At 46.9% G+C, this 26,991-nt stretch overlaps 1 protein-coding gene across 7 annotated transcripts in view; it reads left to right on the top strand.

The window, feature by feature from the left end:
* Positions 1–26,991, top strand: part of LOC144100779 (uncharacterized) — a 320,982-nt gene that overhangs the window by 220,214 nt on the left and 73,777 nt on the right. For all 7 annotated transcript variants that reach the window (XM_077633622.1, XM_077633626.1, XM_077633623.1 and 4 more), the window contains 22 exons: positions 3,598–3,693; positions 3,879–3,974; positions 4,792–4,887; positions 5,071–5,166; positions 6,700–6,795; positions 9,335–9,361; positions 10,695–10,721; positions 11,693–11,803; positions 12,413–12,520; positions 12,722–12,856; positions 18,680–18,787; positions 19,182–19,277; positions 19,425–19,520; positions 20,068–20,163; positions 22,073–22,168; positions 22,320–22,415; positions 22,563–22,658; positions 24,215–24,310; positions 24,510–24,605; positions 24,827–24,922; positions 25,516–25,611; positions 26,147–26,242. In XM_077633622.1, the coding sequence (XP_077489748.1) occupies positions 3,598–3,693; positions 3,879–3,974; positions 4,792–4,887; positions 5,071–5,166; positions 6,700–6,795; positions 9,335–9,361; positions 10,695–10,721; positions 11,693–11,803; positions 12,413–12,520; positions 12,722–12,856; positions 18,680–18,787; positions 19,182–19,277; positions 19,425–19,520; positions 20,068–20,163; positions 22,073–22,168; positions 22,320–22,415; positions 22,563–22,658; positions 24,215–24,310; positions 24,510–24,605; positions 24,827–24,922; positions 25,516–25,611; positions 26,147–26,242 (2,052 nt within the window). The remainder of the gene's footprint in view (positions 1–3,597; positions 3,694–3,878; positions 3,975–4,791; positions 4,888–5,070; positions 5,167–6,699; positions 6,796–9,334; positions 9,362–10,694; positions 10,722–11,692; positions 11,804–12,412; positions 12,521–12,721; positions 12,857–18,679; positions 18,788–19,181; positions 19,278–19,424; positions 19,521–20,067; positions 20,164–22,072; positions 22,169–22,319; positions 22,416–22,562; positions 22,659–24,214; positions 24,311–24,509; positions 24,606–24,826; positions 24,923–25,515; positions 25,612–26,146; positions 26,243–26,991) is intronic.

Genomic DNA, 26,991 nt, shown 5'->3' with positions numbered 1-26,991 from the left:
GAGGAGGCACTTGAGCACCAGGCGCCGCGGAGGCGCAGTGGTTATGACCCGAAAGCTCGGCTACTGACCCGAAAGACGCGGGTTCGATCCCGGCCGCGGCGGTCGAATTTCGATGGGGGCGAAATTCCAGAGGCCCGTGTACTGTGCGATGTCAGTGCACGTTAAAGAACCCCAGGTGGTCAAAATTTCCGGAGCCCTTCACTACGGCGTCTCAGCCTCTTTGGGACGTTAAACCCGACAAACCAAACACTTGAGCCCCGCCTTAAGGCTATGCCGCGACAGCGTTAATGGCCTGTACATGCGGTCATTCTCAGCTTTGCATTCATTGGTCCGTCGGAGTCCTCATGGCGCATTGGAGCAGCTGTTAAACGATCTGCCTTTGATGGCTGGTGCTGCTACCGGTGGGGCTTGTGCGATCCAGCAACCCTTCACGGCTGATCTTTAAATGCCACGGCGATCACATTGGTTACGATCCGATGGGCAGGTTGTCATGGCGCCGCTAGGTAACGTGACCTAAATGTCCCACCTACGTTTCTGGAACGGCCAATTGCTCCGGCCGCTCTGGCTGCGAGGCGTCAAACTGTCGCCGACGCCGGACAGCTTTTTCCGACGTGGTGGTGCTTACGCTCTCGCGTTATGATTGCAATCCTCACCGCTCCCCGCGTTGCTCTTGCAACGATAGTACTGGAGGGTACCTGGGCCACAACAATGCCTTCGACATGTCCGCACCACCTCACGTCACAATACCAGGCAGTGCGACGCGACCGCTGCTCATGGCGCGAACCTCTGCAACGCGCTGCGCGCAGAAATGACAGTCTGTTCGCATGGGTAAAGGTACTCGCGAATACCCGTCGGAAGAAGCGCGCGCCTCCGAATCCGCCTCTCGCTGGCTCAGTGGTTAAGGCGCTCGTCTATTGAGCCGGAGTACCACTGTTCGAACCCGACTGCGGCGGCCGCGTTTCGATGGAGGCGACAGGCGAAAGGCACCCGTGTGCTGTGCGATGTCAGTGCACGTTAAAGATCCCCAGGTGGTCGAAATTATTCTGGAGACCTCCACTAAGGCACCTCTTTCTTCTTCCACTCCCTCCTTTATCCTTACCCTTACGGTGCGGTTCGGGTTTTCACCGAAATATGCGGACAGTTACTGAGATTTCCTTCCCTAAACGCCAATTTTCAATTTTCAGCCAGCTGTGTTGTTGTTTTTGTTGAGATTCCTTGGTCACTCCGTAATAGAGTTGTGTGGCTCTTATCTTCTGCTACCCTTGTTGCCACTGAAGGAAGGTTGAAAAGGAGGGTTCACGGGCCTGCCCTCTGGCTCGTGCTGGTCCACAATCACTGCCACGTGCAGACAGAGCAGAGTTGAAAGATGGTGATGGTGAAAGAATTTATTAGGAAGGGACTGGAGGTATGTTTGGATCAGCCCGTAAGGGACCAGTCCTTACAAGCACTAAATGAAGGTTCCTAGTTTGGGACCCCAGTGACGGTGGCCGCCGCCCAGGCGCGCCCGACTAAGGCTTGTTGGGCCTATAGGTCGTGGCAGCCGGGCAGGGTCGCCTCCCAGTCCTCCCGGGTTGGGTTGGGGATGGGGAGGAATAGCCAGGTTGGAGGGGAAGGCCCACAACACGTGATAGGTGTCAGAAGACACCGCTCTACAGTTCGGGCAGCTGCCGCTAAAGGAGGGGTCAAAATGTGTTAGGGCTGCCGGGCACAGCAATGTATTGGTGAGAAGGCGGAGAAGGAGCCGCTCATCCGCCTTCTTGAGGACTTTACATGGGCGAGGGTAAAGGCGATCGATGACTATCTTGATAGTATGTTGTAACATCTTTGAAGGCATAGACCGGATTAAAATTGGGTTCCTGATCGGGTAGGGGGTGGGGAGAAAACAGCCCGGAGAGAGAGCACGCGGGCGGCTGCGTCTGCTGCCTCGTTTCCTGCCAACCCCTGATGAGCCCAGATGAGGTAACGGTGTGCGGTGTCCGTATCCCGTATGCAGTTTTCGTAGATTCGATAGGCTAGGAAGAGAGTGCAGCCTTGTTCGACGTTCTGACAGGCCCCTCGCGAGTCGGTGATTATGTATTTTGAATCGGAATGTGAGGCCACGAGAGCAATCTCGACCTCTTTTGCATGTGTTGCACTGCGGGCTCTGAAGGTGAGGCCGTTAACTGTGTTGCTGTTGCGAACTACTGCGACCGTGTACCATCCTCCTTGGTGAGGCCCGGAGGCGTCCACGTAGTATTCACCTTTTTTTGTTGCCATAATGTCGGCTTCCGCTCGTGCCAGATGTGAGAGGAAAGATTGAATCAAGAGACACGCGTCGCAAATACCGCGTCCGCCGAAGCGGACGCCGGTTATAGATACCCCAACCCCCTCCCGACCCTCCGTCAGAATTGCAGTTAGCTGAAGCGCTGCAGTGTTATACTGCAGGCCATTGTCCTGAACGCTGTTTACTGCAACGTTTTTTGAAGGGAAGGCTTCACTACGCTATAGGTAAAGCCGATTTAGCCTTGCTTTGCTGGTTGACCTTCAAGTCAGCCAGGGGTCAAGTGTGGCTATAGGCATTACCATATGTGGTCCACCATGGTGCCCCACCATTTGACCTTTGACCTTGACCTCTGACTTTTCGATTCACCAGTAGAGGGCGGTAAATAGGCGGCAGCGTTCAATGGGTGACCAACCTCTCGCGATCAACCATTAACCGCCGCCTGCCAGGGCGGCAGGGCGGGTGCAGTGCCTATCCGGTGTGCGGAACGCACTCGACATTACAGACGCTAAGCCGCGTCTACTTGTACGATACACCCCAGATTTCGCTTATATGGTTAATAATAATAATAATAATAATTGGTTTTTGGTGGAAAGGAAATGGCGCAGTATCTGTCTCATATATAGTTGGACACCTGAACCGCGCCGTAAGGGAAGGGATAAAGGAGGGAGTGAAAGAAGATAGGAACGAATAGATCCGTAGTGGAGGGCTCCGGAATAATTTCGACCACCTGGAGATCTTTAACGTGCACTGACATCGCACAGCACACGGGCGCCTTAGCGTTTTTCCTCCATAAAAACGCAGCGGCCGCGGTCGGGTTCGAACCCGGGAACTCCGGATCAGTAACCCGGGTTCGAACCCGAATCTCTAGCATTATCTAGCATTATATGGTTGTCTCGCATCGGCAGAAAATGTCCGCAAGTTTTGTCCGCACGATTGCGTCGTTCTGTGGAGATAAATGCGCACAAGTTTGATTATGTTAGGTGGCGCGTGAGTAGATCTTGAAATGCGAAAAGTTTGGTTGCGGAATTATAATTAGTAAAGTAAATTGAAGTGATGAAAATAAAGGCTGTGTTTGAAGCAAGTTTTTGGTTACTCATTCGATGAAAAACGATGTAAATGCGTGAGAAGGCTTACACAGTATAACAAACTTTGAAATGAACAAAAATAAAAACAGAATAAAGATAAAACGGAAGAAAAGGAATAAAAATTAAGCAAGTTAAATAAATAAAAAATCAACAATGGAGGGAGAGAGAGGGGAAAGAGAAATGCTTTCGTATTTCCGCTATTAAGCAGACTTAAGTGCAATGTTTTAATTTTTTTCATCTGACTGACAGACAGCCATCGGACCAAATGCAATGACGCGGAGAGGAAAGTGTGCAGCAAGATGGGGAAAGACTGCCAGTATTTTTCAGAGGGCCCGCTCTGCGCCGGTAAGGCACTCTTCTTTCCAATGAAATTTTTGCCTGCTGGCATTCTTGAACAAAATAAAACTACATTTAGCACGCCATCCTCTCGGAAGGTTTAGAGATCTCCTCAAAAATTGTTCAGTCTTTATAGTGTGACTCATGCTGCCTTTTCTCGTTTTTGTTCTTCCCTTATTGTTTGTTCGATACAGGCGAGAAACGTACAAATTGCAATGCTAATGAGACTAAAACCTGCAAGGGATACGGCAAGGAGTGCGACTTCGTAGAGGGAGAGTTCCTTTGTGTGGGTAAGGCACGGCTTTCTCGTTCTGTCACGCGTTTAAAAGGCAGAGTGTTTTTGGAAAGCGAGACCATGAGTGTTCCGAAAGCTGGAAGCTCAAGCGCAGCGGAGATAGTGTCTGTTCTTCAATTCAATTTATGACTAATTACTACAGCTGCCGAAGCACTATAAGTTGTTGCCGTTCACCGGAGGTCTTAGCAGCGTCTGTGCAGAAATGCAATGTTCCCTTCCTTCTCGTCCCAGACTTCGGTGTAGTTTCGAATTCGTCTGTAGAACACCTAGATTTTTCGTCCGAAAATCATATGCACCTTAGGCACGTGTCGAGCACAGAATGCCCGGGGTCTGTAACTTAGAAGGGTCCGAGAGACCTGGGACTTGGCGTCCTCCAAGCTTCACGACAAACAAAGAATATAGCATCTGACAGCGGCCGACACAGCCGTTTTGGAGTCGCTAAAGATGCATTGAGCGTCCCAATGTGCAAGGGCTAGGGCGATGGCAACAGCCTCCTCTGGCTCCTCAGCCGTAGAGCCCCAGGGAAGACGGTCAGTTAGGGGGTGGGCTAAGGTGGGATTGTAGCCAACTGCTACCGCTTCGTGCACCGTACATGCGTCAGGCTTTAGGTGCATCCGGCTCCCGCCTTTTCATTCTGGCTCCAGCCGCACTTGTAAAAGATGGACTCCAGCTTAGGGCACCACTCAAGCGCTGCAGTAAATTGCAGCTCGTTCCTCTACTAGATGCGGTGCAGCTGTCCTTGTCCCAATCTCTTTGAGAATGGTATCCTCGCGATGAATACAAACACTGCCTACGCCTCTTTCCTGTTCCAGACAAAAAGCGAACCAAGTGCAACGAACACGAGAGGAAAGCATGCCACAAAATGGGCAAGGATTGCCGCTACATTTCGGGATCACCTCTGTGCGCAGGTGAGACAGCAGCACTGTCAGTTTGCATTTGCCCGATGGCGATCGGCCGGCAGAGCAAAAATGATGTGCACACATCTCCACAAATTGGTCTCGTCTGAGCCCTCTTCGAAGCGTGCATATTTTCAGGCGTGAAGCATACCTAGTGCGTCACTTAATGCGTCCGTGTCATTTCTTTGCTGGCAGGCCCTAAGCGAGTGGAATGCAATGGCAAGGAGGAAGCCGTGTGCAAGAAGAACGGAAAACAATGCGACTTCGTAGCGGGAGAGCCACTGTGCGTTGGTGAGCAACTGTTCGGGCATTTTCTCTCGGGCGCCGCTGCAGCGGCTTTAGTAAAAGGAAAATTTCAATTAAAGTCCGCTAAGGCGTTGCTCTTCACTAGCAATGGCTTTCGAATGCTGAGCCCGTGGCCGAAGGTTCGGTGGTGGCAGCGGAGGTGAAATTTTGACTCAGGCAATTGCAACAATCCCGTGTGCCACGGTTTCCGTGTGGTCGAAATACATGAAATACTCCGTAGTTACCCCCCTACGGCGAACCGTTTTGTCCCCAGTCTTCAATGGCAAGTAAAAACCCGTCCATCAGTCAATATCTCCATAAAATATTAAGTGGCGATAAAGAAGCTGAGAGGCGAGACGTAGCAAGACGGCCGCACAGAAGGCAGCACCACGAATGGTGGCGATTAATCGGAGGGAGTGAGTTTCGGTTTAACGCTTTAGCTTTAAAAGCCCCGTTACCCAGAAAAATGAGCCGACGCTGAGGCAGCGATCGAATATAGAGCGTTAACATAGGGGGGTGAAGCCACGAAGTACAGATGGTATAGCGTCATTTCCTCCTTCAGTTGCGTCGATAGCGAATGGTATACGAGTTGACAACGGACGAGCGGAACAGGGGGTGTTCGCATGGCATCTGCTTCACGCGCGGACTGGTCTGAAATCGGTCCCGCTAGCGGAGGTGGGCGGACGCGTGGTCGCGATTTACTTGGGTTTTGGTGCACCCATTCTTTGCTGTTGTGGCGTGTTAAAATTGGTACGGCTGCTGGTCAACAAATAACCGCAGTGCTGGGCTAATGTATGGAGACTAGAGAACATTTTTCATGGTTTTATTGACGCAGATGTCGTTCCCGCATCTTTCAGTCAAAGGGAGATATATCTCAAAATACACCGCACGTCTAATTTACAGCATTTCGTACAATACAGATAATGTGTGTGTCGACGCGCTAGAGGTGTTAAGTTTATCTCCAACGGAGCAACTGACATTTTCAGTACATCATTGTGTGCATTTATTCAAGCCGTACATATGCGACCATTCCTGCATAATTTTCACGCAGTACAGGTGGAACTGTCTGTGCACGCTCGCTGCACAGACAGACAGCAAGGTGATGATAGTCAGGATGAATATTCACAAGGCCAACGTTCACAAAGTGATCAGACTTGAATAAACAAATTTTGATGTTTTTTCTCAAGGCGTCACGAAATAACAGCTGGCTCCGACACCGTCACTCAAGGAAAAGATACATTAGTCAAAGGTAATCAAAAGCACCAACTAGCCAGTATTTCGTCCTTAATCACGAAATAATAATGTAAAACGAGCGCGACAAATATAAATACTAGAAGGACCGCGCGTTCAAGGATCCCATCATCTTTCCCCTTTCTCTACCGTGAAGAGCCAGAAAGGAGCGCACCAATCAAGGAGCCTACGGGCGGATCACGTTTCGCTGTTATCGCCCCTTTCCGAAGTCGTCTAAGGGGATACAAAGTCTGTTTGAAAGCAAACATGTTACTAACATGTCTGGCTACGTTTTATTTGCATCGCCAGATAAGAAGCGTAAGGACTGCAATGAGGAAGAGACAGCGGCCTGCATGGAAATGGGAAAAGAGTGCGACTATTTGTTGGGATCACCTCTCTGTGTAGGTAAGGCACTGCAAATTGGACGCTCTATTTGAAGGGCTGCGTATCCTGGAACCTGGATATTAAAGGCTCTACATTTAATCCCAAAGCCTTGTAAATACCACTTGTTCTCTCTCAAGAGCCTCATGTGTGAATATCTCAGATTGCAGCACTTTTCCTGGTTATGGTGGTTAATGAGATTAGCTTTACAGTAGCCCGTCGGCAGACGCTCCTCGATAATTGCGTCTGTTTCATAAGGCCAGTGTCCTCTAGAAACTTGGAAAGTGACGTTGACTCTGGGGAGGGAAGCATGCAGCGTAGAGAAGCACCGATATTGTGGTGTGGGAGCTTCCTTCGAGCTAAACGCTGAGTTAGGCCACGGTTTGCTTTAATGGTCATTCACGTCACGTGTTCACAGAATCATACGGCTGCAGGGATGCCTGGGCTTGTCTCGTCGGTGTGCTTCTCTCCTGTTCATAGCACTGGTTGTTTCCCGTCGAGCTTCAGACGCAGTCATTCCTGTATGATAATCTTCGGGTGCGTGGCGCCTCATAGGTGCATGCTCACTTGGTGATTGTGCACTTCGCGGTGCGTAAAAACAATAACATTTGTTGCTCTCTCCTAAGCTGAACACAAGAGGAGGGAGAACCAAACGCAGTGTCGTGTCAGAAACTGGTGCTAGTGCCAAATAACACTTCAAGCAACTGTCTACATATGCTGCATTTCAGTAAACGCCGTACTTAAGGTGACTCAGGTTGCACTGCTCTAACATCAGTTTATTCGCTAATCCATCAGCGGCCCACTGTTCCCGAATATCTACGCACCCTGCGCACGAAAATCCAACCCACGGTTTGGCGCTAAATTTGTATCGAAAATTTTGTTTTTGTGCAAATGCTGATAATTAAAAATTGCTAAAATGGCCTTCTTTTTGTATAGTGTAAGGCTAAAACTCTAAAATGTTTCTTTTAAGCGGTAGCACTCCCGAAGCCTTAGTTAAACGGCTTATTCCTTGTGGTACTGTATATTTTTGTGGCCGAGGTGTGGAGATTTTCACTTGGGGCGCCACCTGGAACAGCAATGCTAGCCCCTCGTGGGTAGCGGATCGTTGCCGGCAGTGGCGCTTCTGCTTTCATGATAATTTCCGCAGGTGTTGCCCGCTCTACTTTCCCAGCTGATATGACCACGTAATCTGGGCGGTGGCGATCTATGCATTTTGCGCCGAGTGTCGACGACGAGGTAGATGACCGTGTTCTTTTACGCGACAGCGTCGGTGCAAGCAGCATTTTGTGAGGCAAACAACACCAGCAGCAGCTCCGGGACGTATTTTCGCTTTAGAATGTGTAGACCAGGATGTTACTTTTTCTGTGAGCTCCGCTGTTCACCAACAATGCTCTTCACACTGTTTAAATAAACCGCTGGAAGTGCGGAAATATAGGGAAAATTACCAGTCATCTGGCTTGAGACCCGCACTTTGCATGTGGAAGACGTATGCTCAGCTGTACTCCCGCTTCAGCCCGAGATGGCGATCCAATACAAGCTAACGTTTTCAATGCCCAGATTTTTTTTCGTATTTCATTTGTAGTTTTGGAACGACTTTTCAGCATTACGTCTAGCAGTCTTCGATTTTATTATCGCCCATCACATGATACAATCTACCGGGTCCACGTTCCAACTGGCCATAGAAATATTGTCTTTACTCTGAATGACCTACGGCTGTCGCAGCGGTGTTTTATTTTGCCATTTGAAGATGCACCAGCTGGCCCGAGGGCAAGCTCCATTGGTTTGCCATGGGAACCGTGAAGTACGGAGTGCAATAAGCAGGAGATGCCTTGCCTCTCCGACTTGGCTGCTTTGCAGCGACGCCATCTAAAACGGGCCGCAGATTGCGAGAGGATCATTCGAGCGCCTCGAAACACCAATATGTTATTCCTTGGAAGCGTTGACGGAACTGCACAGTAAATTTCGGGAATTATATTTGACGCAGAAGGACATTTTACGGAGGGAATTTTAAAAATATAAACTGTCTCACTTTTTCAAAACATTATCGACTGCCAGTTTTCAAGCTGCAACAGAAAAAAGCGCCCGAAATCAGCAGTTTTCGGTCTAATGGAAGGTTTGAAACCCTTAAGGCGGAAAGTACTTGAGTGGAAAAGGGGGGTCAAGGCGTTGCGTAATAACTGCCGCTGTGAGACTAGCTGGCTACGTTAGTGAGCCAGCGATGTTTCATTCGGGAGCTTTCGCATCTTCAGAAAATTTCAGGGGTAAAATTTGGCGCAAGTGAAAATTATATGGAGTGTCAGAGAATCTTTAAGAACAGGAATTGTCTCGCATTTTCAAACTTTACTTAGTTTTCAATCTGCTGCAAGGAAAAGGGCCCAGAAAACAGGACTTAGGGTATAATTCAGGGACTTTTTCGTTACCTCACAGAACATTACTAAAATAAACGCAAAAGCTATATATTTATTTTTCTACTTTAAACTGAAACCTTCAAGTACTTTACGAAGCAGTGCCTGCTTCATGGCGTTAATGAGGTCATTAGTGCTCCATTTCCGCCTTTTTACAGATCCTCTGACCTCAACAACCGAGTACGGTAAGGACAACTGCTTTTCATGTCATAAGGATAATTCCTACTGTTGCCTGTTCTTGGCTCTTGGGCAAAATAGGAAGTCAGTTTTAAAGGCCTAATTGCTGGATGGACTGTAGTCCGCTTCGGGTGTGAATACTGGAGCAATTCAACCTCGATAAAAAAAATGTTCACTGCAATTCCTCTACCTTGCGCTTAGGGCGCTAGGAACGGGTGTAAAAGCTCCGATTAAGAATTTAAGTTTGCGCACCGATTAACTTTCATGTGCGTTGCTTTTACTCGTTATCGGTCATCATTACCAAAAATCTGGGCCTATAAAGCCGGTCAGGAGCGCTGTGCGTACTGAGAAATAGCGCGAGCTTGGCCTTAAAAACTTTATTATATACTGGCAATCGTGTACGGTTTGGCATATTTTAATGAGCGCGGTTAAAAAACTATTTTATGATATATAGAAGGAGATAGTTCGTGCCGCTTAAAATTTTTGCGTTTATCTATGTGTAACCAGTGAACAAGAAATCTTTTGATTAAGTTAAAACGTCCGCAAACATGAAGGCATAAAGGAGCAGGGTGATGAAGGGGCATATCTAAAGATATTGGTAAATATGTACCAGGTGTTTCACCTATAATTTCCTGCAATTTTTGAAAACAGGCTCCTTTAGTTCGAAGAACGCTTTTTTCGCCGTTAGATTATCCGTGGCGCAGCGCTTCAGAATATAGCTAGGACGTGTTTTGACTATTTGACTGTTTAAGTAATGTGAATTAGTTAACGTTTCAACGGTCACTGTTAGTCTCCTTGTTTATGAAGATGCTTTTAGTTGTTGCCAGTTGAGCACTAAAGAGCCCCCTAAACGTGGGAAGAAATCGGCGTACTTTTCTGTTTTTTTTTTTAACAGAGCAGAGCCACACGTTGCTCATAAGTGTTAAATGGAACATGGTCGGTCGCTGCCGTTTTTTTAAGCCGTCATTTCTGACCTTAAAAAAATTATTCGCACGTACTCGACACATTTAATCTTGTTCAGATAAAAGCGGAACTTTTTTATCGCAAAAAAAAAACAAAATTGCATTTCTTTTTATGTTAGCCTACACTGTTTCCTTAACGCAAGTGTAGCAGGGGCTTCAGAGGGCCAGGTAAGCGGATGAAATGCAGAAGTCTGCGGAGATACCGCAGCTGGCACAGGACAGACTGGGTCAATAGAAGCACGTTGGAGAGGCACCAGAGTGGACGTAGGCTGGTGAAAAGTCCGTCTACTGAATTACGTACTTCGGGTGAAACAATGCTTGTTATATACTGCTAGTGCTGTCATTAACGTTGTTCTCATTTTTTTCTCTCTTCTTTCAGACCATTCGGCGACAACAGCGAAGTCCCGTGAGTAAACAGCCTTTTACTCGTTTTAGCAGCTGGCGCAGAAGAAACGCTTTGTTAGCCTTCATGTCGCACACTCCGTGGCGTTCATTCAATGTCTGCACAACGATGCCCGTGCTTCGTGAAAATTACATGACAGCTACATTCCACAGACGCCGAGATTTGGACGTGTGCAGCCAAACTGAATGGGAAGATGGTTTCTTTTTGCCATTTGTCGCAGCTAGCGGAAAACCCAGATCAGATCTTGAAAGAGGCTTAAGTGGAAGCATTTCTTTTGGCTCGCATTGTGGTAATAGCGCTATTGTATGACAGCCTGAAGCTACAAATGGAGTAGACTCTGCTGCCATGAAGCGCAATTCTTTTAAAGAAATTCTTGTTTTTGAGTCAATGCCTAAAATTGGCCCTCAACAAACAGCACGAAATGCCCATTATTTGGATGACTCCCAGTCTTCCTGGATATTTCCAAACCAGCCTCAGACCGCACGTCTTGGTGGTACTCCACCAGCACTGCGCCATCGGCAGCGGATAAACGCTCGCAGGCAGGCTAAAACTCTTCCCGACTGAGTTGGGACATGAAAGTCGGCCACGTAGGAATTAAAGGAAAACTCAGGAGGCTCCGTCCCGTGTAAGGGTTCAGAGCAAAACTTTGGCCTGCGATGCAAGTGCAACTTGAAAAATATATCGTTATCATCGCCGTCATATCTCACTTTGCAGTAAAAGCAAAGCAAAGATGCGGTTACCGATCGTAATTACACTTGTAAATTTACCACCAAGGCGACGCAGGTGTTTGATGACCTCTTGTTAACATTATGTTGGCTACTTTACGCGACCCGCGGAAAGGTGCGACAAAGCACTATTCAACTTAAGAATGATTGCATTTTGAACGTCTTCTTTACAAACATGCCACGTGTGCGGTACTAAATTTGTGTGCATTCTAAAATCAAAAGGCAAATCTAATCTGTTTTCTTATGCAGAATGTCCGGTGGATGAGTGCAAGAAAGCCTGCGAAGAGGCAGAACCGGGCAGAAATGTCGTCAACGTCTCATGCGTCATGTCCGACATTTGTTCGTGCTCGTACGAAGACAGTAAGCTGATGTCATGCACTGTGTAACGGCTTAGATGAATTTGCACTTGTCCTGTTAAACACGGTGGCGGCGTCTGATTGATTCCCGATAATGTTGAGAACAGCCAGCGCGGTGCATCTTTCGCCCAGGGAGGTTCGCTTCAAAGGCGTAAGAATGAACTCCAGCGCCAGGGACCGCCATAAATGCAAGGAAAAGATGGAAGCAGAGACGGCAGGACTTCTTTGGAGAAATGAAGCTCTTCGCTTTGAACTGCAAGCTTCATTAGATCGTTAATTCATGGCAGAATAATTCAGCATTGTGAGAAAAGCATGTTAGTTCCTTCGTATGCATGTGCTTGGTAAAACATCTTGTAGCCTGGCCGAACTCCACCAAGCTGAAACCACAACCTTGGCTTTAAACTCAGGCAGCAAAATGTTGCCGCTTTTGAACCAAAATATTTGCTTTCAGGAATAAATTTTTGCTGCGAATTTCATCGAAGTCAGCGTCCAGAAATACTTGGGTGAGCTCAGTAAAAAGTGAAGTTGGGATAGGAAAGTTAGCGCAAGAGAGCGCATTTTCTGACGCGCTTGTTGAAAAATCTGCATTTACTTAATCCATTTTTAATTTCAGACTGCACAGCAGCTAAGTGTCTCGACTACTGCAAAAAAGCAGTTCCCCAAGAAAACCTCAAGGCGGCCGTCTGTAGAAATAACATATGTAACTGTGACAAGAAAAAAGGTAAGTTTACCATTAAATACATGCTGTATACTACTGTGGATATCACGTTACATTTAACCTAATGAAGAACTCATGAGTGACAAGTGTGGTTTAATTAATTCAGCATGCTGCATTCGAGAAGAGAACAGAATTTGTTTTCAAACCTGAGTGTTGTTCACGTCTAGCAGAAGAATGTCTATACCGCTTTTCTTTCTTCCCCAGAAGGGAAAAACGAAACACAGTGCTCTCCAGAGGCGTGCCACAAAGCCTGCCAAGAGGCGCAGCCAAGCAGGAAAGTGCTGGGCACAAAGTGCCCGGAGCCCGGGTCCGACGTCTGCGAGTGCACGTACCAAGACGGTAAGAAGAGAAATTTTCATGCCATTTTACACCGAAGAGAAACAAGGGTCTGTCGGTGGCTCGTGTTACCAGTGAAGAAATCCTCCTCGAATGGAGGCCTCGCCCAGTACAAGGAACGCTGCGGCACTGGCACAGATAAGAGAGCAGCACACTGCTGCCGTGCCTGCTGCGCCAATGGCGAAGTTTTCCCATGAGGACAGAAACTGCTGTTGCCGGAGTGTAGTCTAGAAGTGTTATTCGGTGAAGTAAAAACAGCAGTGGAACAGAGGTACGCGTTTCTTTACAACTACTTTTTCTGCGGTGAAAAGACGAAAGACCGAATTAAAAATTAATTAGGAAAACAAGTACGCCATGATTCCCACATGAGAGCAGAATAGTGTTCGCTGACCTTATTACCGCAATATGTTCTTTGTGGAACTCCGGTATGTTGAGCTGTATCCTAAAGAGAAGGATAGCCCCAACTTGTAGGGCAACGCTGATGTGTCAGTGTACGAGGCGTATGGTGTTTTCCCTCAAACAGAGCAAAGCCTTCGAGACCGGTTGAAAACAAATTCTTTTGTTTTCATCGCTACATCCACCTGTACATTTGTTCGACCGAAATCTTAATTTTCTATGCTTCATGGACGTCGCCTTGAAAAGGTTTTTAACTGGTTTTGACGTGATACTGTAGTTGAACAAAATGCATGTAAAGCTGCATTGTGACTGTGAGTGTCCATTATCAAATACAAAAGAGTTTGAGGCTGAAAAAGGCGCATTCCGCTTGCATCGGGGCCTTCCATGGCCGCGAGCAGCAATGCTACAGGCGCAACGCTTTGTAAACTGTGTGTAGCCAACTGAAGTCACGGATGTTGTCACGAGCTTCTGCCGTCTTAACGTAACATTTGTTAAAATGTCGCTGACGTGACCCAGATGATTGCCTAGTTTACTCTTTGCTCATGGAAGCGAGTGCAGCAGAGGCGTCTACGGCAATAACTGTTGAGCAGTATTTGGGGCGACACGGCTAAGAGTGGCGTGGAAACCAATGGAAGCGTCTATTGCCTAAATAACGTCGAGTGGTGATTTGACTGCCTTTCCATAATGATAAACATGTTTATCGCCATCGTGAGGCTGCTCAACAGTGAACAAAACGTACATTTCCTTGCGAATTGTAATAACGTCCTTCTGATCTTCTAATTCCGTCTTTCACATTCAAGCCTGTTCCTATTTCTGCTCCTTAAATTACACTCAGAAAGGACAAGACACAATAGGAAAAACAATATGAGAGTAGGTAAAGTTGGCTACACACACAGAGCTGTCGTGTTGGGTTAGTGGAGGGAGCTGGAAATTGAGTATGGTAGAATCATCGCCCATACTTTTCCCTCCTTTCCCTTCCCGATTGTGACCCTCGGTGCTTCTACACGGACACACAGCAATATAATGAAACCTTGCGCGGTAGCTCCACGCCGTAAATTGACCGTAAACAGACTAGCTCACTCCATATCTCCAAATCCGTCAGATATCCTGCACACTAAGTCTAGAGCGCATCTGATAATTGGGGCGTTCAAAAGGCTAGATCGCACTGGGGAATTCTGCAGGCAATGCACAGTAGTTGAACAGGCATTGCAGCGCAGCTTCACAAAAAAGTTTCACGAAGCCATGCGTTTAACAGGTTCATATCTGTTTGTATCTACGTACATCCGTTCACAAAATGAATATGTACAGTGCAGTTGTGATATGTGTGAATTGTGGCTGTGTAGTGCGTATTACAAGTGTAATATGTTTGTACTTGTGTAAATTCTGTACTTTTGCCTTTTGTATGTATTCCCTCCTCTTACCACTGCTGTCAAAACTATTTACTGTAGGGGGCTGGGACCTTTCGTCAGGTCATTGGTACCTTTAGTCCCAGTCTCCACTCGCTATGACGAGGAAATAAAGTTCATTCATTCATTTCAACGCGCAAAATCAATTAGTTTTCACAGCTGGGGACGGAAAAATGTAGATGTGATGTAATAACCCTCTGCTTTCAAATTCCTGTTGTTTTTTGTATGCTGGTGCTACCGATATTGTGCTGAGCATCATGAAAGCAGAACAACTATTTTAAAAGGCACCCAGGACAAAGTCAGCGTTATTTCTACCAGCACGTCCAAGAAATAAGCGTTGGTTTTAGCATACATCATAATCGCCATATGCACATTTTGAGTTTGTGTAGAAATAATTCTTCGAAATGAAACTTTCTCAACTCCGATACGTTTTGTTTTTGCTGAGCACAAAAAAGTGCGCAAAATAAATTGAATTTGTTTTCGAACCAGTGGAAGACATTCGCCTTCTGAGGCTTGGTGTGAACAAAGAACTATCTGTGAAGGTTGTTTTCAGAACTACGCTGCCTTTTTGTTTGCTGTGCTTTGCACCGCAGGTGCCCTACACACGCACCTGTGATTCAGGGCGTTCTTTTCATTAAAAGCGTAGATGTGGAGTCTGCCGCAACGCGAACTAATACAACTTACTTTTCATGCACCACATCGTTTCCAATAAGTTTCATACTTTAGGTTAGAGTCTTAAGCCTGAAATAACAAGTGGCGAATAACGAATCTGGTATCACAAAAAAAGATAAACAAGTTTTTTCTCTGCACTTAAGCGCGCGAGAATGGTTATCATAATGTTGCGTGATGGCTGTGTATATATATATATATATATATATATATATATATATATATATATATATATATATATATATATATATATATATATATATATATATATATATATATATATATATATATATATATATATATATATATATATATATATATATATATATATATATATATATATATATATATATATATATATATAGCAGACAAGTTAAAGGAACTGAGGGGCCCGTTTGACAAATTTATGAAGGGAGCCAACAGTCACCGAAACCAAGGTGCATAGGGGAACGTTAAGTTTTTTTTTAATGTGTTATGTTTATCAGTGGGATAATAATACTTAGATTAATAAATCGCTTAAAGAAAATTACTTTTAAAGCAGCAGAAAAAACAACCATGCCGCCGGTGGGATCCGAACCCACGGCCTCCGAATATCGCGTCCGGTGCTCTTACCAACTGAGCTGCGGCGACGGCTGTCCAATCTGCTGCTCTCGTGGGTATTTATGTTTACTGGGTGTAAGCGAGCCTTGAGAGTGTTCACCAGCGCCACCCTCGACCATAGCGGCGGACGTAGCACGTCCTGTAATACCGCGAGCATGACGTAGAACGTCATCTAGCGGCGAGGGCGGAAACTGTGCGAGAGCCCTCTTATGCTACCTATGGCATCAAGACTGCCAGAGCCAGAACCGAGACCCTCGTTAAGCTATTAGCAGACAAGTTAAAGGAACTGAGGGGCCCGTTTGACAAATTATATATATATATATATATATATATATATATATATATATATATATATATATATATATATATATATATATATATATATATATATATATATATATATATATATATATATGTATATATATATATATATATATATATATATATATATATATATATATATATATATATATATATATATATATATATATATATATGCAGCAGAGGTAATCTGCGATGGCCTGGGACAGCGGAACAAAACACAAGCGTGCACTAAGCATCGTCGTCGTTCTAAACATTTTGTCGACTTCCCAGCGTACCTGGCATTACCCCTCCCCAGCGGCAAAAGCACAGTCCGGGTGCACAATTCACAGGCAAGGTAGAGTGCCGGTACTAAGGCTTGAAGCGTGACACTTTAACGGTGTCGATGCGGTGGTCGACGACAGAGGTTTGACGCAAGGAGAGTCATCAAAGTAGAAAATGTCGTGCTGTATAAAGACAAGAGGCTGTGAAGCACTGTGAAGTCGGCAGAGCACAAATCGTCCGCAATCAAGCTGGAAATAGGATCCGCATGGAAGCGTTGTTATGCAGGCGCGTTGGAGACGTCAGTCGTTGGGTCAGGAGCTAGGGCAGAAACTGTAAAATCGTTCAATGGGGACAGGCCAGCAAGTGAAATTCCGGCGTATCGAACTTGAGCAGACTGGCTAAAGTTGAGGACATGGAGATAAGGGCACTTCTGGATGGTATGGACAACGGTGTGGGGAAAGACGACGTGAGGCTGCATAATATCGCATGCAGCGGTGATAGACCAAGCAACGTAGTCTCCATCAGGGTCGGGAGGAGGACGACGAAGTGCTTAGAACGGCGACGACGCTGTAGTGTGTTCTCTTCTGCTGTTCAAGGCCATCGATTCTTTGTCTCGACCTCTCCTGCACATAGCCATCACGTAACATTTAATGTGGGGGTGCCTTCATCATCCAGGTCACGGAGCCTGCCGTCCACCTAGGTCTTCTGTGGAGTTCTCGTGGCTTCGCACCTCCCGGCGTTTTCCCAGCCTGCCAGATATGTCGCCACTCTCATCCGCTCCGATGCAAGCCCCGACCAGGAGACACGGCGACATGACTACGATCACACTGATCCAACACCGCCGCCACTGACCTGAGACCCCACTGAGCGTCCACTCATGAGAACCCAGAAGACATGACGACCAACGACCCCACTGATCCAAAACCACCGACACTTTCCACCGACCCACACATGAGAACACGCACCCCAGCCTCTGCCGTTGGGTGCGTCCACGGGCCTAGGCGTTAATTGGCTTCCGGCGACTCGTGGCTGTTCCTACTTCGTGTACCTGGCTTCACCCGCTCATCATCTGCTCCTCTCTTTCATCACGACGGCAAGCCCTTCATCTTCTTCTGTTCGCTGTTCATACCTTCTCTCGCGCCCATCGTCACGCCTGCGTTTCATCGTCAGTCAGTGCCATTCCCGGTGGCCCGCGGTTGTGTGCAGTGACGCGGGCGGGAGCGCTCGAGCCAGGCCGTCCGCCATTGAGCCATGCCACCACTGTCAGTCACATCGTTCTCACTTCATCGGTCAGTTTACAATGTCACTTTTGTGAACACCGTAACTTTGACACTTGAGCTCTAGAGAGAACTCGCCGCAGTGGCTCAGTGGTTAGCGCGCCCGGCTACTGTTCCGGAGTTCCCGGGTTCGAACCCGACTGCGGCGGCTGCGTTTTTATGGAGGCAAAACGATAAGGCGCCCGTGGGCTGTGCGATGTCAGTGCACGTTAAAGATCCCCAGGTGGTCGAAATTATTCCGGATCTCTTCACCACGGCACCTCTTTCTTCCTTTCTTCTTTCACTCCCTCCTTTATCCCTTCCCTTACGGCATGGTTCAGGTGTCCAACGATATACGAGTCAGATACTGCGCCATTTCTTTTCCCCATAAACCAATTATTATTATTATTATTATATCTCTAGAGAAAAACGCGAAACAGAACACATTTTTGCGGAGGCCTCTTTTGCGTTTAAAAGGAGATTTTGGCATGGGTTCCATACAGAGACAGAATCAGTTTTCGCATAACTTGCGCAGTTTGGGATCAAATGTTGTACCTGGCCGTCTATAGAAAAGCCGTAAAGGGAGCTTGTGAGGAAGTGCTTTTTTTCTCGAGGCAGGCTATTCTTAGCAGAGCGAAAAGATGTAGCCACATGAGCACGCAGCCTATACTCAAGACCTGAAATGCAATCATTGCATGAAATCCTTTGCTAAATAATTATGAAAATACATTGAAAAACAGAACATATGGTCCTCATTCACACCCGTCAAGTGCTTGCAAGCACGCTGGTATCTTTTCTTTTTCAGAATGATGGTCTGCTGACCACTAATATAGCTGATACTACAAATAACGTAAAGACGTAGGGCGAACTTTTAAAGAAACCTATTGAAAGCGCTTTCAACTTTATACTTTCAGATTGCACAGAACCCGCATGTATTGACTACTGCAAGAAAGCCGTAGCAAGGGAGCAGCTACAAGGCTCTGTGTGTATAAACAATGTGTGTTACTGTAACAAGACTACAGGTACGTGCAGTCAGTCTGGAGATGTCTCATATTCTGCTCCGAATAAGCATATAACGCAGAACGACGCAGTCACAGCGCACCACTAACAACGTAGCTACATTGGTTATGGAGCAGATCTACCTTAGTGTTTTCATTGGTTATCTAATTTTCGCGGACAATATTCGTAACTATAGCAGGACACTATAGCACTATAGCAGGACTTTGTACGTGGCCGGGAGATAACTGCGTCGAGACACATCGTTCTCGCGCAGAGGTTACGGGGCCAACACTCCGCGATTGCGGAACGTCCTTTGTTGTTACACAGAACACGCGGCTGCGGCGCACAGTCTATGCTAAGTTAGTCGTTTTCTGCATTGTTTTTATCATGCCTATAAGCGCCTCTTCGTTTCGACAGACAAGAAGCCCGAAAGCTGCACCGAAGGAAAGAAAGGTGCCTGTCAGGCGCAAGGGCTGGAGTGCGACTCTTCACAAGGATCTGCTATTTGCGTTGGTAAGAATCCACTTTCGCACGCTATTTTTCTCACGAACAGTTCAGCCTGCAGGCACGATGTGTCCGTAGAAAGAAACCCGCCCCACTCTCTGAAATGACTCTGAACAGAAGCATTTAATACTAACGGCAATCCCGTATTTCTCGCAGATAAAAACCGCACAGCTTGCAATGAAAATGAGCAAGCGGAGTGCAATGAAAAGAGAAAGCGGTGTGACTTCTCCGCTGGGGCTGCTACTTGTGTAGGTATGTAAATTTCCCCTGTGATTTATTTCATGACTAGGCTTCAAAAATAAATTATAAATACGTGCAACTCGAACATATTACATCGTTAAGCGGAGAAACCGCCGTAGCGGGCGTTGGGATGTCGAGAAAATGCCGATTGGTCGAAAACGTCGTAACTCAGTCGCGTCACACGTTGAGCTCTAAAGTAATGTAAATTACATGCGCTGAAAAGAAAATTCGGATGATTGAGCGGGAATCGAACCCATGAGCCTTCGGTGGCCGGTCAGACGCGCTACCACCAGGCACGTTCGTTCAATTGTGTTAAAGGGAGACTTTGTGTTATGGTATTTCACGTGGTATAGTAGGCCTTCATCTAAGAATCTATAAAATAATCATTAACTCTGCCGTGGCATACCATTAAGGGAGAGCTTAAGTGCCCCCCGCCCCTAATTTACATAAATACGGCTAAGCTTTCCTTCAAAAGTATTCTGTTTACATCTAACCTTAGCGTAAGCGCTCTCTTTATTGTGCCCTTTTTTTTTCGCACTCACGAAACCTCATCTGACAGATGACGAGCGCGACAAGTGCAGTCCGGAAGAAAAGAAGCCGTGCGAGTCGAAAGGAAAAGACTGCGACTTCAGCGCTGGGGCTGCCCTGTGCGTTGGTAAGCGAGTGCCCAGCAAATGGGTCCATGCAGTTGGATACGCGCTGTTCTATTCGTGCGCTACGCTTGTTCACTAGACAATACACCGCAGACTAAATGATGTTATTTCAATGGATTTGCAATGTGTTCGGTTCTTCCTTGATATTGGTTGGTATGTTCCGCTACTCCGAATATCTTACTGCTTTTACCTTCTGCCTCTCGCCAAGCCGACGAAAGCGACATTTTTCGGCGAGCTAGTCGGTTCATGTTGCTCATGTAAGAACAACTGCGTGAAATGACGAACAGTCAGATTAGCCGCGGGATGCGGTTAGATGAAAACCATTGTGTGAGGGTAGACGTATAGCCCGACTGCTGATGATAATGGCTCCTCTAGACAACCACATTCTTCCTGGTGCAGAAATGAAAATGGTATGCTAGCGTAGCTGCATTTGAGAGGTGATTTTCTGACGACGGCTTGAAGACATTTCTCTCTGTCCTATGTCCATGGGCTGGTCCGCTAGTCCACGGATTTAAGTGCGATAACTGGATGCTTACGAATTATTCAGTGATCGCGCGCGTGTTTGAATTCTTTCGCATTGGTTAAGAGCATGTGGCAGATGCTCAAGCACGTTTACAGCGGCGGCGGCGGCGCGAGCTTGTAGCGATCGGTACGTTGCGTGTTGTCGTGAAGCGTACACGCAAGCTTCGAGGTATCCTCAAAAGCATCAAAAAACTAATCTCAGTGATAAATTGCACGCGCATTGCTCAAACGTTCCGCATTGCTGTCGATTATGACGTGTCTGTTGATTAACTGTGCAGTGTTATCGGAGACTTCCCTTGTGATAGACGGTGCTGCGGTCTTTGCGATTTTTACTGAATTGTTCCCGTGGGCTAAAAGTCTGGACAAAAAAAGGCGCATAATCTTGACGAACACGAACATCGAAAAATTCCATTAATAGCAGTTTAGCCGCACATTGACTTCTTATCCTCAGCCTCCCCCTAAACGATGGCCACTCCAATGAAAGGCCTCAGAATCCGGCTTTGCATGCCGGCGCCTCACATAGCGCATCCGCGGTGAGCCGCTGTGGGAAACATTTTCCTTTTATGAACAGCATAAGAGATGACAATGCATACATTTTCTACTTGCAACACACTGTTTGCCATAACTCGTAGCATTGCTCAGAAAACACGGAAGACTGCGCGCACGTGTCGTGCTTCACGCGTTAAAGACGTGCGTGGGCGCGGGAGCACGTGTGATAAGAAAAAGGGCCACACTTTGAGAACGGCGGCACTCTGCCAAAAATAGTCGACTTGAAGTGAGAACGAAACCGCTTCGCCGGCAAACACAGCTTAGCGTGAATGGCGTCGAGAAACGGCGGCTCTGAGCTTGCAGCGCACAATGGCGACCTGAATGCGAGGCTAAAGAGTGTTTTCGTGCAGCCTCCGTGTTGTGCTGATTTGTACGCGAGACCCGCCGAATTCTTGTCCAGGCTAGCCGTGCTGCTTTACTCGCATTTGAACGCCACTTGTCCATTGACAATAATTCCTCTATAGAGCACACAGATAGGCAAGCACCAGCCAGTTTGACGCATCCGCCTGTGCTGCTCTGGGATGTGATAGCTCTGTTTTCTGTAACAATGATATAATCGCTTTCGCACGACGCCAGATGTAGCATTCCCTTTTAGTGTCCCTTAAAGAATTTGCACCCTATTACTTTCATTCGAGTCTATTGAGTATAGTGGTATATTAATTATTATTTATTGTGCGTACACAATGACCCTTATGCAGTACTCAGTTGAGTTGCATCGCTTATTCGTGAACGGTTCATAACGATTGATCGCTGTAAGCAGGATTGGATTACCGCCTGTTCCCGCCAGAAATGCTGCGCAAGTTAACTCCTCTCTGTGTTGTTCTACTTCTCGTCTTGTAGATAATAAGCGAACAAAGTGTAACGAAGCGGAGGAAGCCAACTGCAAGTCTGCGGGAATGGAATGTGACTTCTCCGCCGGCTTAGCTATATGCATTGGTGAGCAGCAGTCGTTGCCAGTTTACATGTCTTTGATGTCTGTCAGAGACCTGTGAGACTTCGGGAACCCTACGTTTCCGTGGGCAGCTGAGTCGGCGAAAGCACTACACTCGGTATTTTCACGAAGCGTTCATATGTATTCTCCCCACAGATAACAGGCGCAAGACCTGCACCCCTGAAGGAGAGAGAGTGTGCAAGGGAAAGTTCAAGGAATGCGACTTCACCGTGCGCGCCCCTACCTGCGTCGGTGAGCCTCCAGGTTTTGTCCGGCAAACGCTGCTTCCGTCATGCTGCACAGCGTTAGCTGAGACGACTCCGCACCTGCCGCTTTTCTGCAGAGATTTAACGCCGTGAAACGAACTCTACTTTGACTTTGCTCCCCCTTTTTCCGCAGAGAAAAACCGTACTGAGTGTAACCAAGAAGAGAAGAAGGTCTGCAAGGAAATGGGAAAAGATTGCGACTTCAGTGCCGGCGCCGCCCTGTGCGTGGGTAAGGAACTGCAGCGTCTGCTGTACATGTTTTTTGTTTTCAATCCTTCCGATGAACAGCCTCCTTCTCTTTGCTGAAAGTCCATTTGCAGAACCGCTTCGGTGTCTGAATAACAGGCGCTCTTTACACAGATTTAGCTTCACGTACGTAGAGCTCTTACGGGCGGCCAGTGCGCATGTTAAGAACGCAAAGAGTCTGCGTGAGTCTCACGGACGTACGTGAGATTCAGATTTTTACGCTGCGGTCTTTGCGTTGTTCTCGTACGTAGCGTTGACAACATGGCGGTGCCCTGCCCGCCCGCTTCAAGCGATAGCAGCTTCATCGCTAATCCCTAGACGCGATATCATACTCTGAATTGTTGTATTCGCCTTCAATTTCCCATTCTTCGCCTGGCATAACGTTTCAAGTTACAATAGCGTTTGTTTTTTTAAGATAGAAGGGCGATTCTCCAGCTGATAAGCCTGATGAAGTAGTTTTTGTCGTCGTCATAGCAATGCTCCGACGCAGTTAGACTGGCTTGGTTTCGACTCGTCTTGTGTTCGAATGGCTACAGCAGTCTCTGTGTCTGTTACTAAATGGCGCTAGGAACAACACGCGGCGTGCGTCCCGTACGTGTAACTATAAGGATTTCAAGCGACATGCGCATAGGCTATGTAGACTTCTCACGTTTTCGTACGGGAACTCTGTACGTGTGTGAAACTAAAAATGCCATTTATTGCAACTGCGGCAGTTTATCCGCTGATATTGAAGGAAAAGGTCATGTAGGGTCGCGTTCTTGGAAGCGGCTTGTGCTCGCAAAACGAAGGCGCAGGAGGGACCGCTACAAAGCCGTTAGTCGAACTGACTAGGAGTAAACTTAGGATAGTATAAATTTTGAGGGGTGAGGCAACACAGTGCAGTGGTGTGGCGAGCTGACCAAAAACACTGTGGCTCTGCCTGGCTTTGGTTGTACAATCGCTGTTTCCCCACAGTGCGTGGTATTTTCCTGTGATGCTTTCTCTCTCTCCCCTTATCACGAGAGTTTTGTTGATTACGTCGTGACGCCGCCTCCGTTTCCTTCTTTACGGCGAAATTGAGATGCGCACTTGGGTCTTTTTTTTCTTGAAAATTGTTTTGCAACTCCGAAGCTGAGCAAGCGGATGCCACGCTGTTCAGCTGAAGCGGAGAGGACCAAAGACACCTGCTTCAACAGGCGCAGTAAACAGCTAAGAGCGTAGGAGCCCCGGATTTTCCCAGTTCAGGAGGCGCAAAGTTCATTGTATATAAAAATTTCATCCCCATCACAATTAAACAGATACATCACTTATCTGGCATGCAGCGAAAATGGGCTGGATGATAACGCTTTCCGTTCTGTGCAGTTTAGCAACCCACGGGTTTAAAGACTGACACAAGCAGTTCAGCTTATCAGAGCGAGGAACGGTATAAAACATGCGCTCAATTGAAGTATGATGTGTATTCAAAGCTATCTGAAAGACGTATTGCTTCTTTTATTATTACCGGTTACGGACTACTGCACGATATCGGTTTTCATCGGTCTCGCTTGTTCTTTTCTCCAGATAAAAAGCGCATGGATTGTAGCAATAAAGAGAAAAAGGTCTGCAAATCAATGGGCTTGAAATGCGACTTCAGCGCCGGAACGGCACTCTGTATGGGTGAGAAACTGGTCACTTTTTTTTATAGTCGCCTGCACAAATTGCATCGCTGCAGTGACGACATTTATGCCAAAGAACGGAAAATGATCTTATTTCTTCTGCAGCAATCCGGCAGCGTCTTTTTTTGCCTGTTTTTTCCGTTAGTGTGTTCTTAGAAATAAAATATGTCCACAATTAAAACCTCCCTTTTCTCTCGCAGATGACATACGGGAACACTGCAATGAGGAAGAGAAGAAAACGTGTAACTCTACTGGACACGAGTGTGACTTCACCGCTGGGGCCCCTCTTTGCATCAGTGAGGAAATTAGTCTGCTTGTAAGATGTCTTGGCGAGTTGATGTCGTAAAAATGGTCGATGTTTCTGTGAGAGGCCTCAACTTTGTTGCCCTCTCTTGAAGTCAGCAGAAGCAGAACAGAGCAGCAGAGTATGTTATGATCAGCAGGGCTGGACGACCACCGCCAGTTTCTTCCCGTGTCATAAGCAAGTAAATTTATTTGTTGCATTCATTGTTCGCAGACAACAACCGGACTGAGTGCAACGAAGAAGAGAAGAAAGCGTGCAGGGAAATGGGAAAGCAGTGCGACTTTAGCGCCGGCGCCCCCTTGTGCATGGGTGAGGAGTCTCACAGTAACTGCACCGTTTGCTCATTCCTGCACTCTGTGAACTGTCTCGATGAGCCAAGGAACTTTTTGCCAGTCTAATGTCGCAATCGCCGTGGCGCTAGTTCTTCAGGCGCCGCAGAGGCAATTCATAACGCGAGTTCTAATTGGTTGCTTAATAAATCCTGCTGAAGCAGCGCGTCTCTTATTCAACTTCCCAGTCTCAAACGGTAACGAGGCTTTTGAATCAAAACTAGATGGCACTGTCGTTTCTGGAAAAAAAAAATAGACTCTGGCGATCGCTTCCTACGCATGGCCAATGACTACCAAGGTATGATTGGGGCAAGCGGACATTTTGGACCAGGTTTCGAGTTATACTGACAACATGCTGCCCGTGCGGGCCGTTCTATATAAGGGGAAAGATCGCAAGGATCATTTTCAACTGATATTCAACGAGACCTTCTGGCATAAAGAAAAAGAACGAGAAATACCATTGAAGTCAACTTTGAACCAATTTACGGGCGAAAACCGCTTCCTTGTTGCAAAGGATGCCTTCCTGTAACCGTTCTCTCCTCAGGACTGTTTTCTTCAATTCGTGCTCTGCAGGCAAAAAGCCAAATAGTTGCAACAAGGAAGAGGTGACGGTATGCAAATCAATGGGCATGGAATGCGATTTCAGCGCAGGAGCACCTCTCTGCAAGGGTAAGTGACTTCTTGTCCGTGTGTGGCCTGCCAGAACCTATTTGTTAAGTAGATAGGAACGCCAGAGGGCGTTGCATGAACACGTCTGCGCGATACTTAAATCGCGCTATCTTCATTTCGCATTTTTCTCGTAATCTTCTCAGAGCATTTAGAAAGATAACAATTAAAACATGTTATTTTTACCACGACAGCTGTTAAGCGTCCGTTCCCGGGCCGCAATAGATATATGTCGTTGTGTGTCGTGCGTACCCGGTGGGAGCGTTGCCATGGGCACCACACGGAGGGGGTTCACCGTGCAAGGTGGAAGGCATGACCTCCCTGGCCGGTGGTCGCCTGAGGCTGTATCTCAAGAATATTCCTTAAAACCAGCTTCCTTTCTGGCTTTAGCTCACGGGCTCACCCTACCATGTTACTCGGCATTTCTGCAGCCACATTTGAGCAGCTGTTTAACTATATACTAATTCGTGACTTGTCCCAGAAGTATCGCCCGCTAAAGATATCTGATATCTTGTTTTAATTCTTCATTTCTTCCCAGACGAAAAGCGCACAGAATGCCATGAAGAAGAGAAGAAAGTGTGCAAAGAAGTGGGAAGAGACTGCGACTTCAGCGCCGGCGCTCCATTATGCATTGGTAAACAAGCTCGCCCCCTTTTGTTCATTCTTGTGCTTCAGTGACCGACTTGCGCTGTGTAGCAGATGTGCAGCATATTTATAAAAATTCCAATGCGAGCTTCTACTATTGGCGGTGCACCACTCACAACAGACCCCTTAATTGTTCTAGTCCGCAGAATTATCTTCCCTCCAAAGCTCTCACTGTGCCTCTTGCGGAAAGAGAAAGTGCGATATTGCAACATTGTTGTTTTGTTTTGAATTTACGTTTTTTTTTGCGATTCGCGGTATAAGATACGCCGCTTCCAAACATGATAACAGAGTCATTCCACGCCAAATGTCCCAGGCTCGACCATCTGTGATTTCCTTTAAAAAAATGTAACAGAAGACGTGCACACTGTTACTATGTAAACACTTTCCGAACTGGTTCATCGTGAATTTTTTTGCGCGCCGTAGCCGCAATCTCATGCTGAAAATTATAACAAAATCTACTCTAAGGAAACACGTTTGTGGGAAATAAAATTTTCATGCAGCGCTATGAAATTTTTCGGGGGAATAAAAAGCATCCGCCGCGGTGGCTCGGTGGTTAGCCAGCTCGGATAATGAGCCGGGGATCCCGAGTGAGAACCCGGTTGCGGCGGCCACGTTTCGATGGAGGCGAAACGCAAAGGCGCCCATGTACTGTGCGATGTCTGTGCATGTTGAAGAACCCCAGGTAGTAGAAATTACTCTGGAGCCTCTCTCTCCTTTCGCTCCCACTCTCCTCGCTTC

Source organism: Amblyomma americanum, chromosome 8 (assembly GCF_052857255.1).
Source record: "Amblyomma americanum isolate KBUSLIRL-KWMA chromosome 8, ASM5285725v1, whole genome shotgun sequence".
In the NCBI taxonomy this organism is placed as follows: Eukaryota; Metazoa; Arthropoda; class Arachnida; order Ixodida; family Ixodidae; genus Amblyomma; species Amblyomma americanum.
Note: the sequence above shows the minus strand (reverse complement) of the source record. Positions and strands in the feature narration are given on the sequence as shown.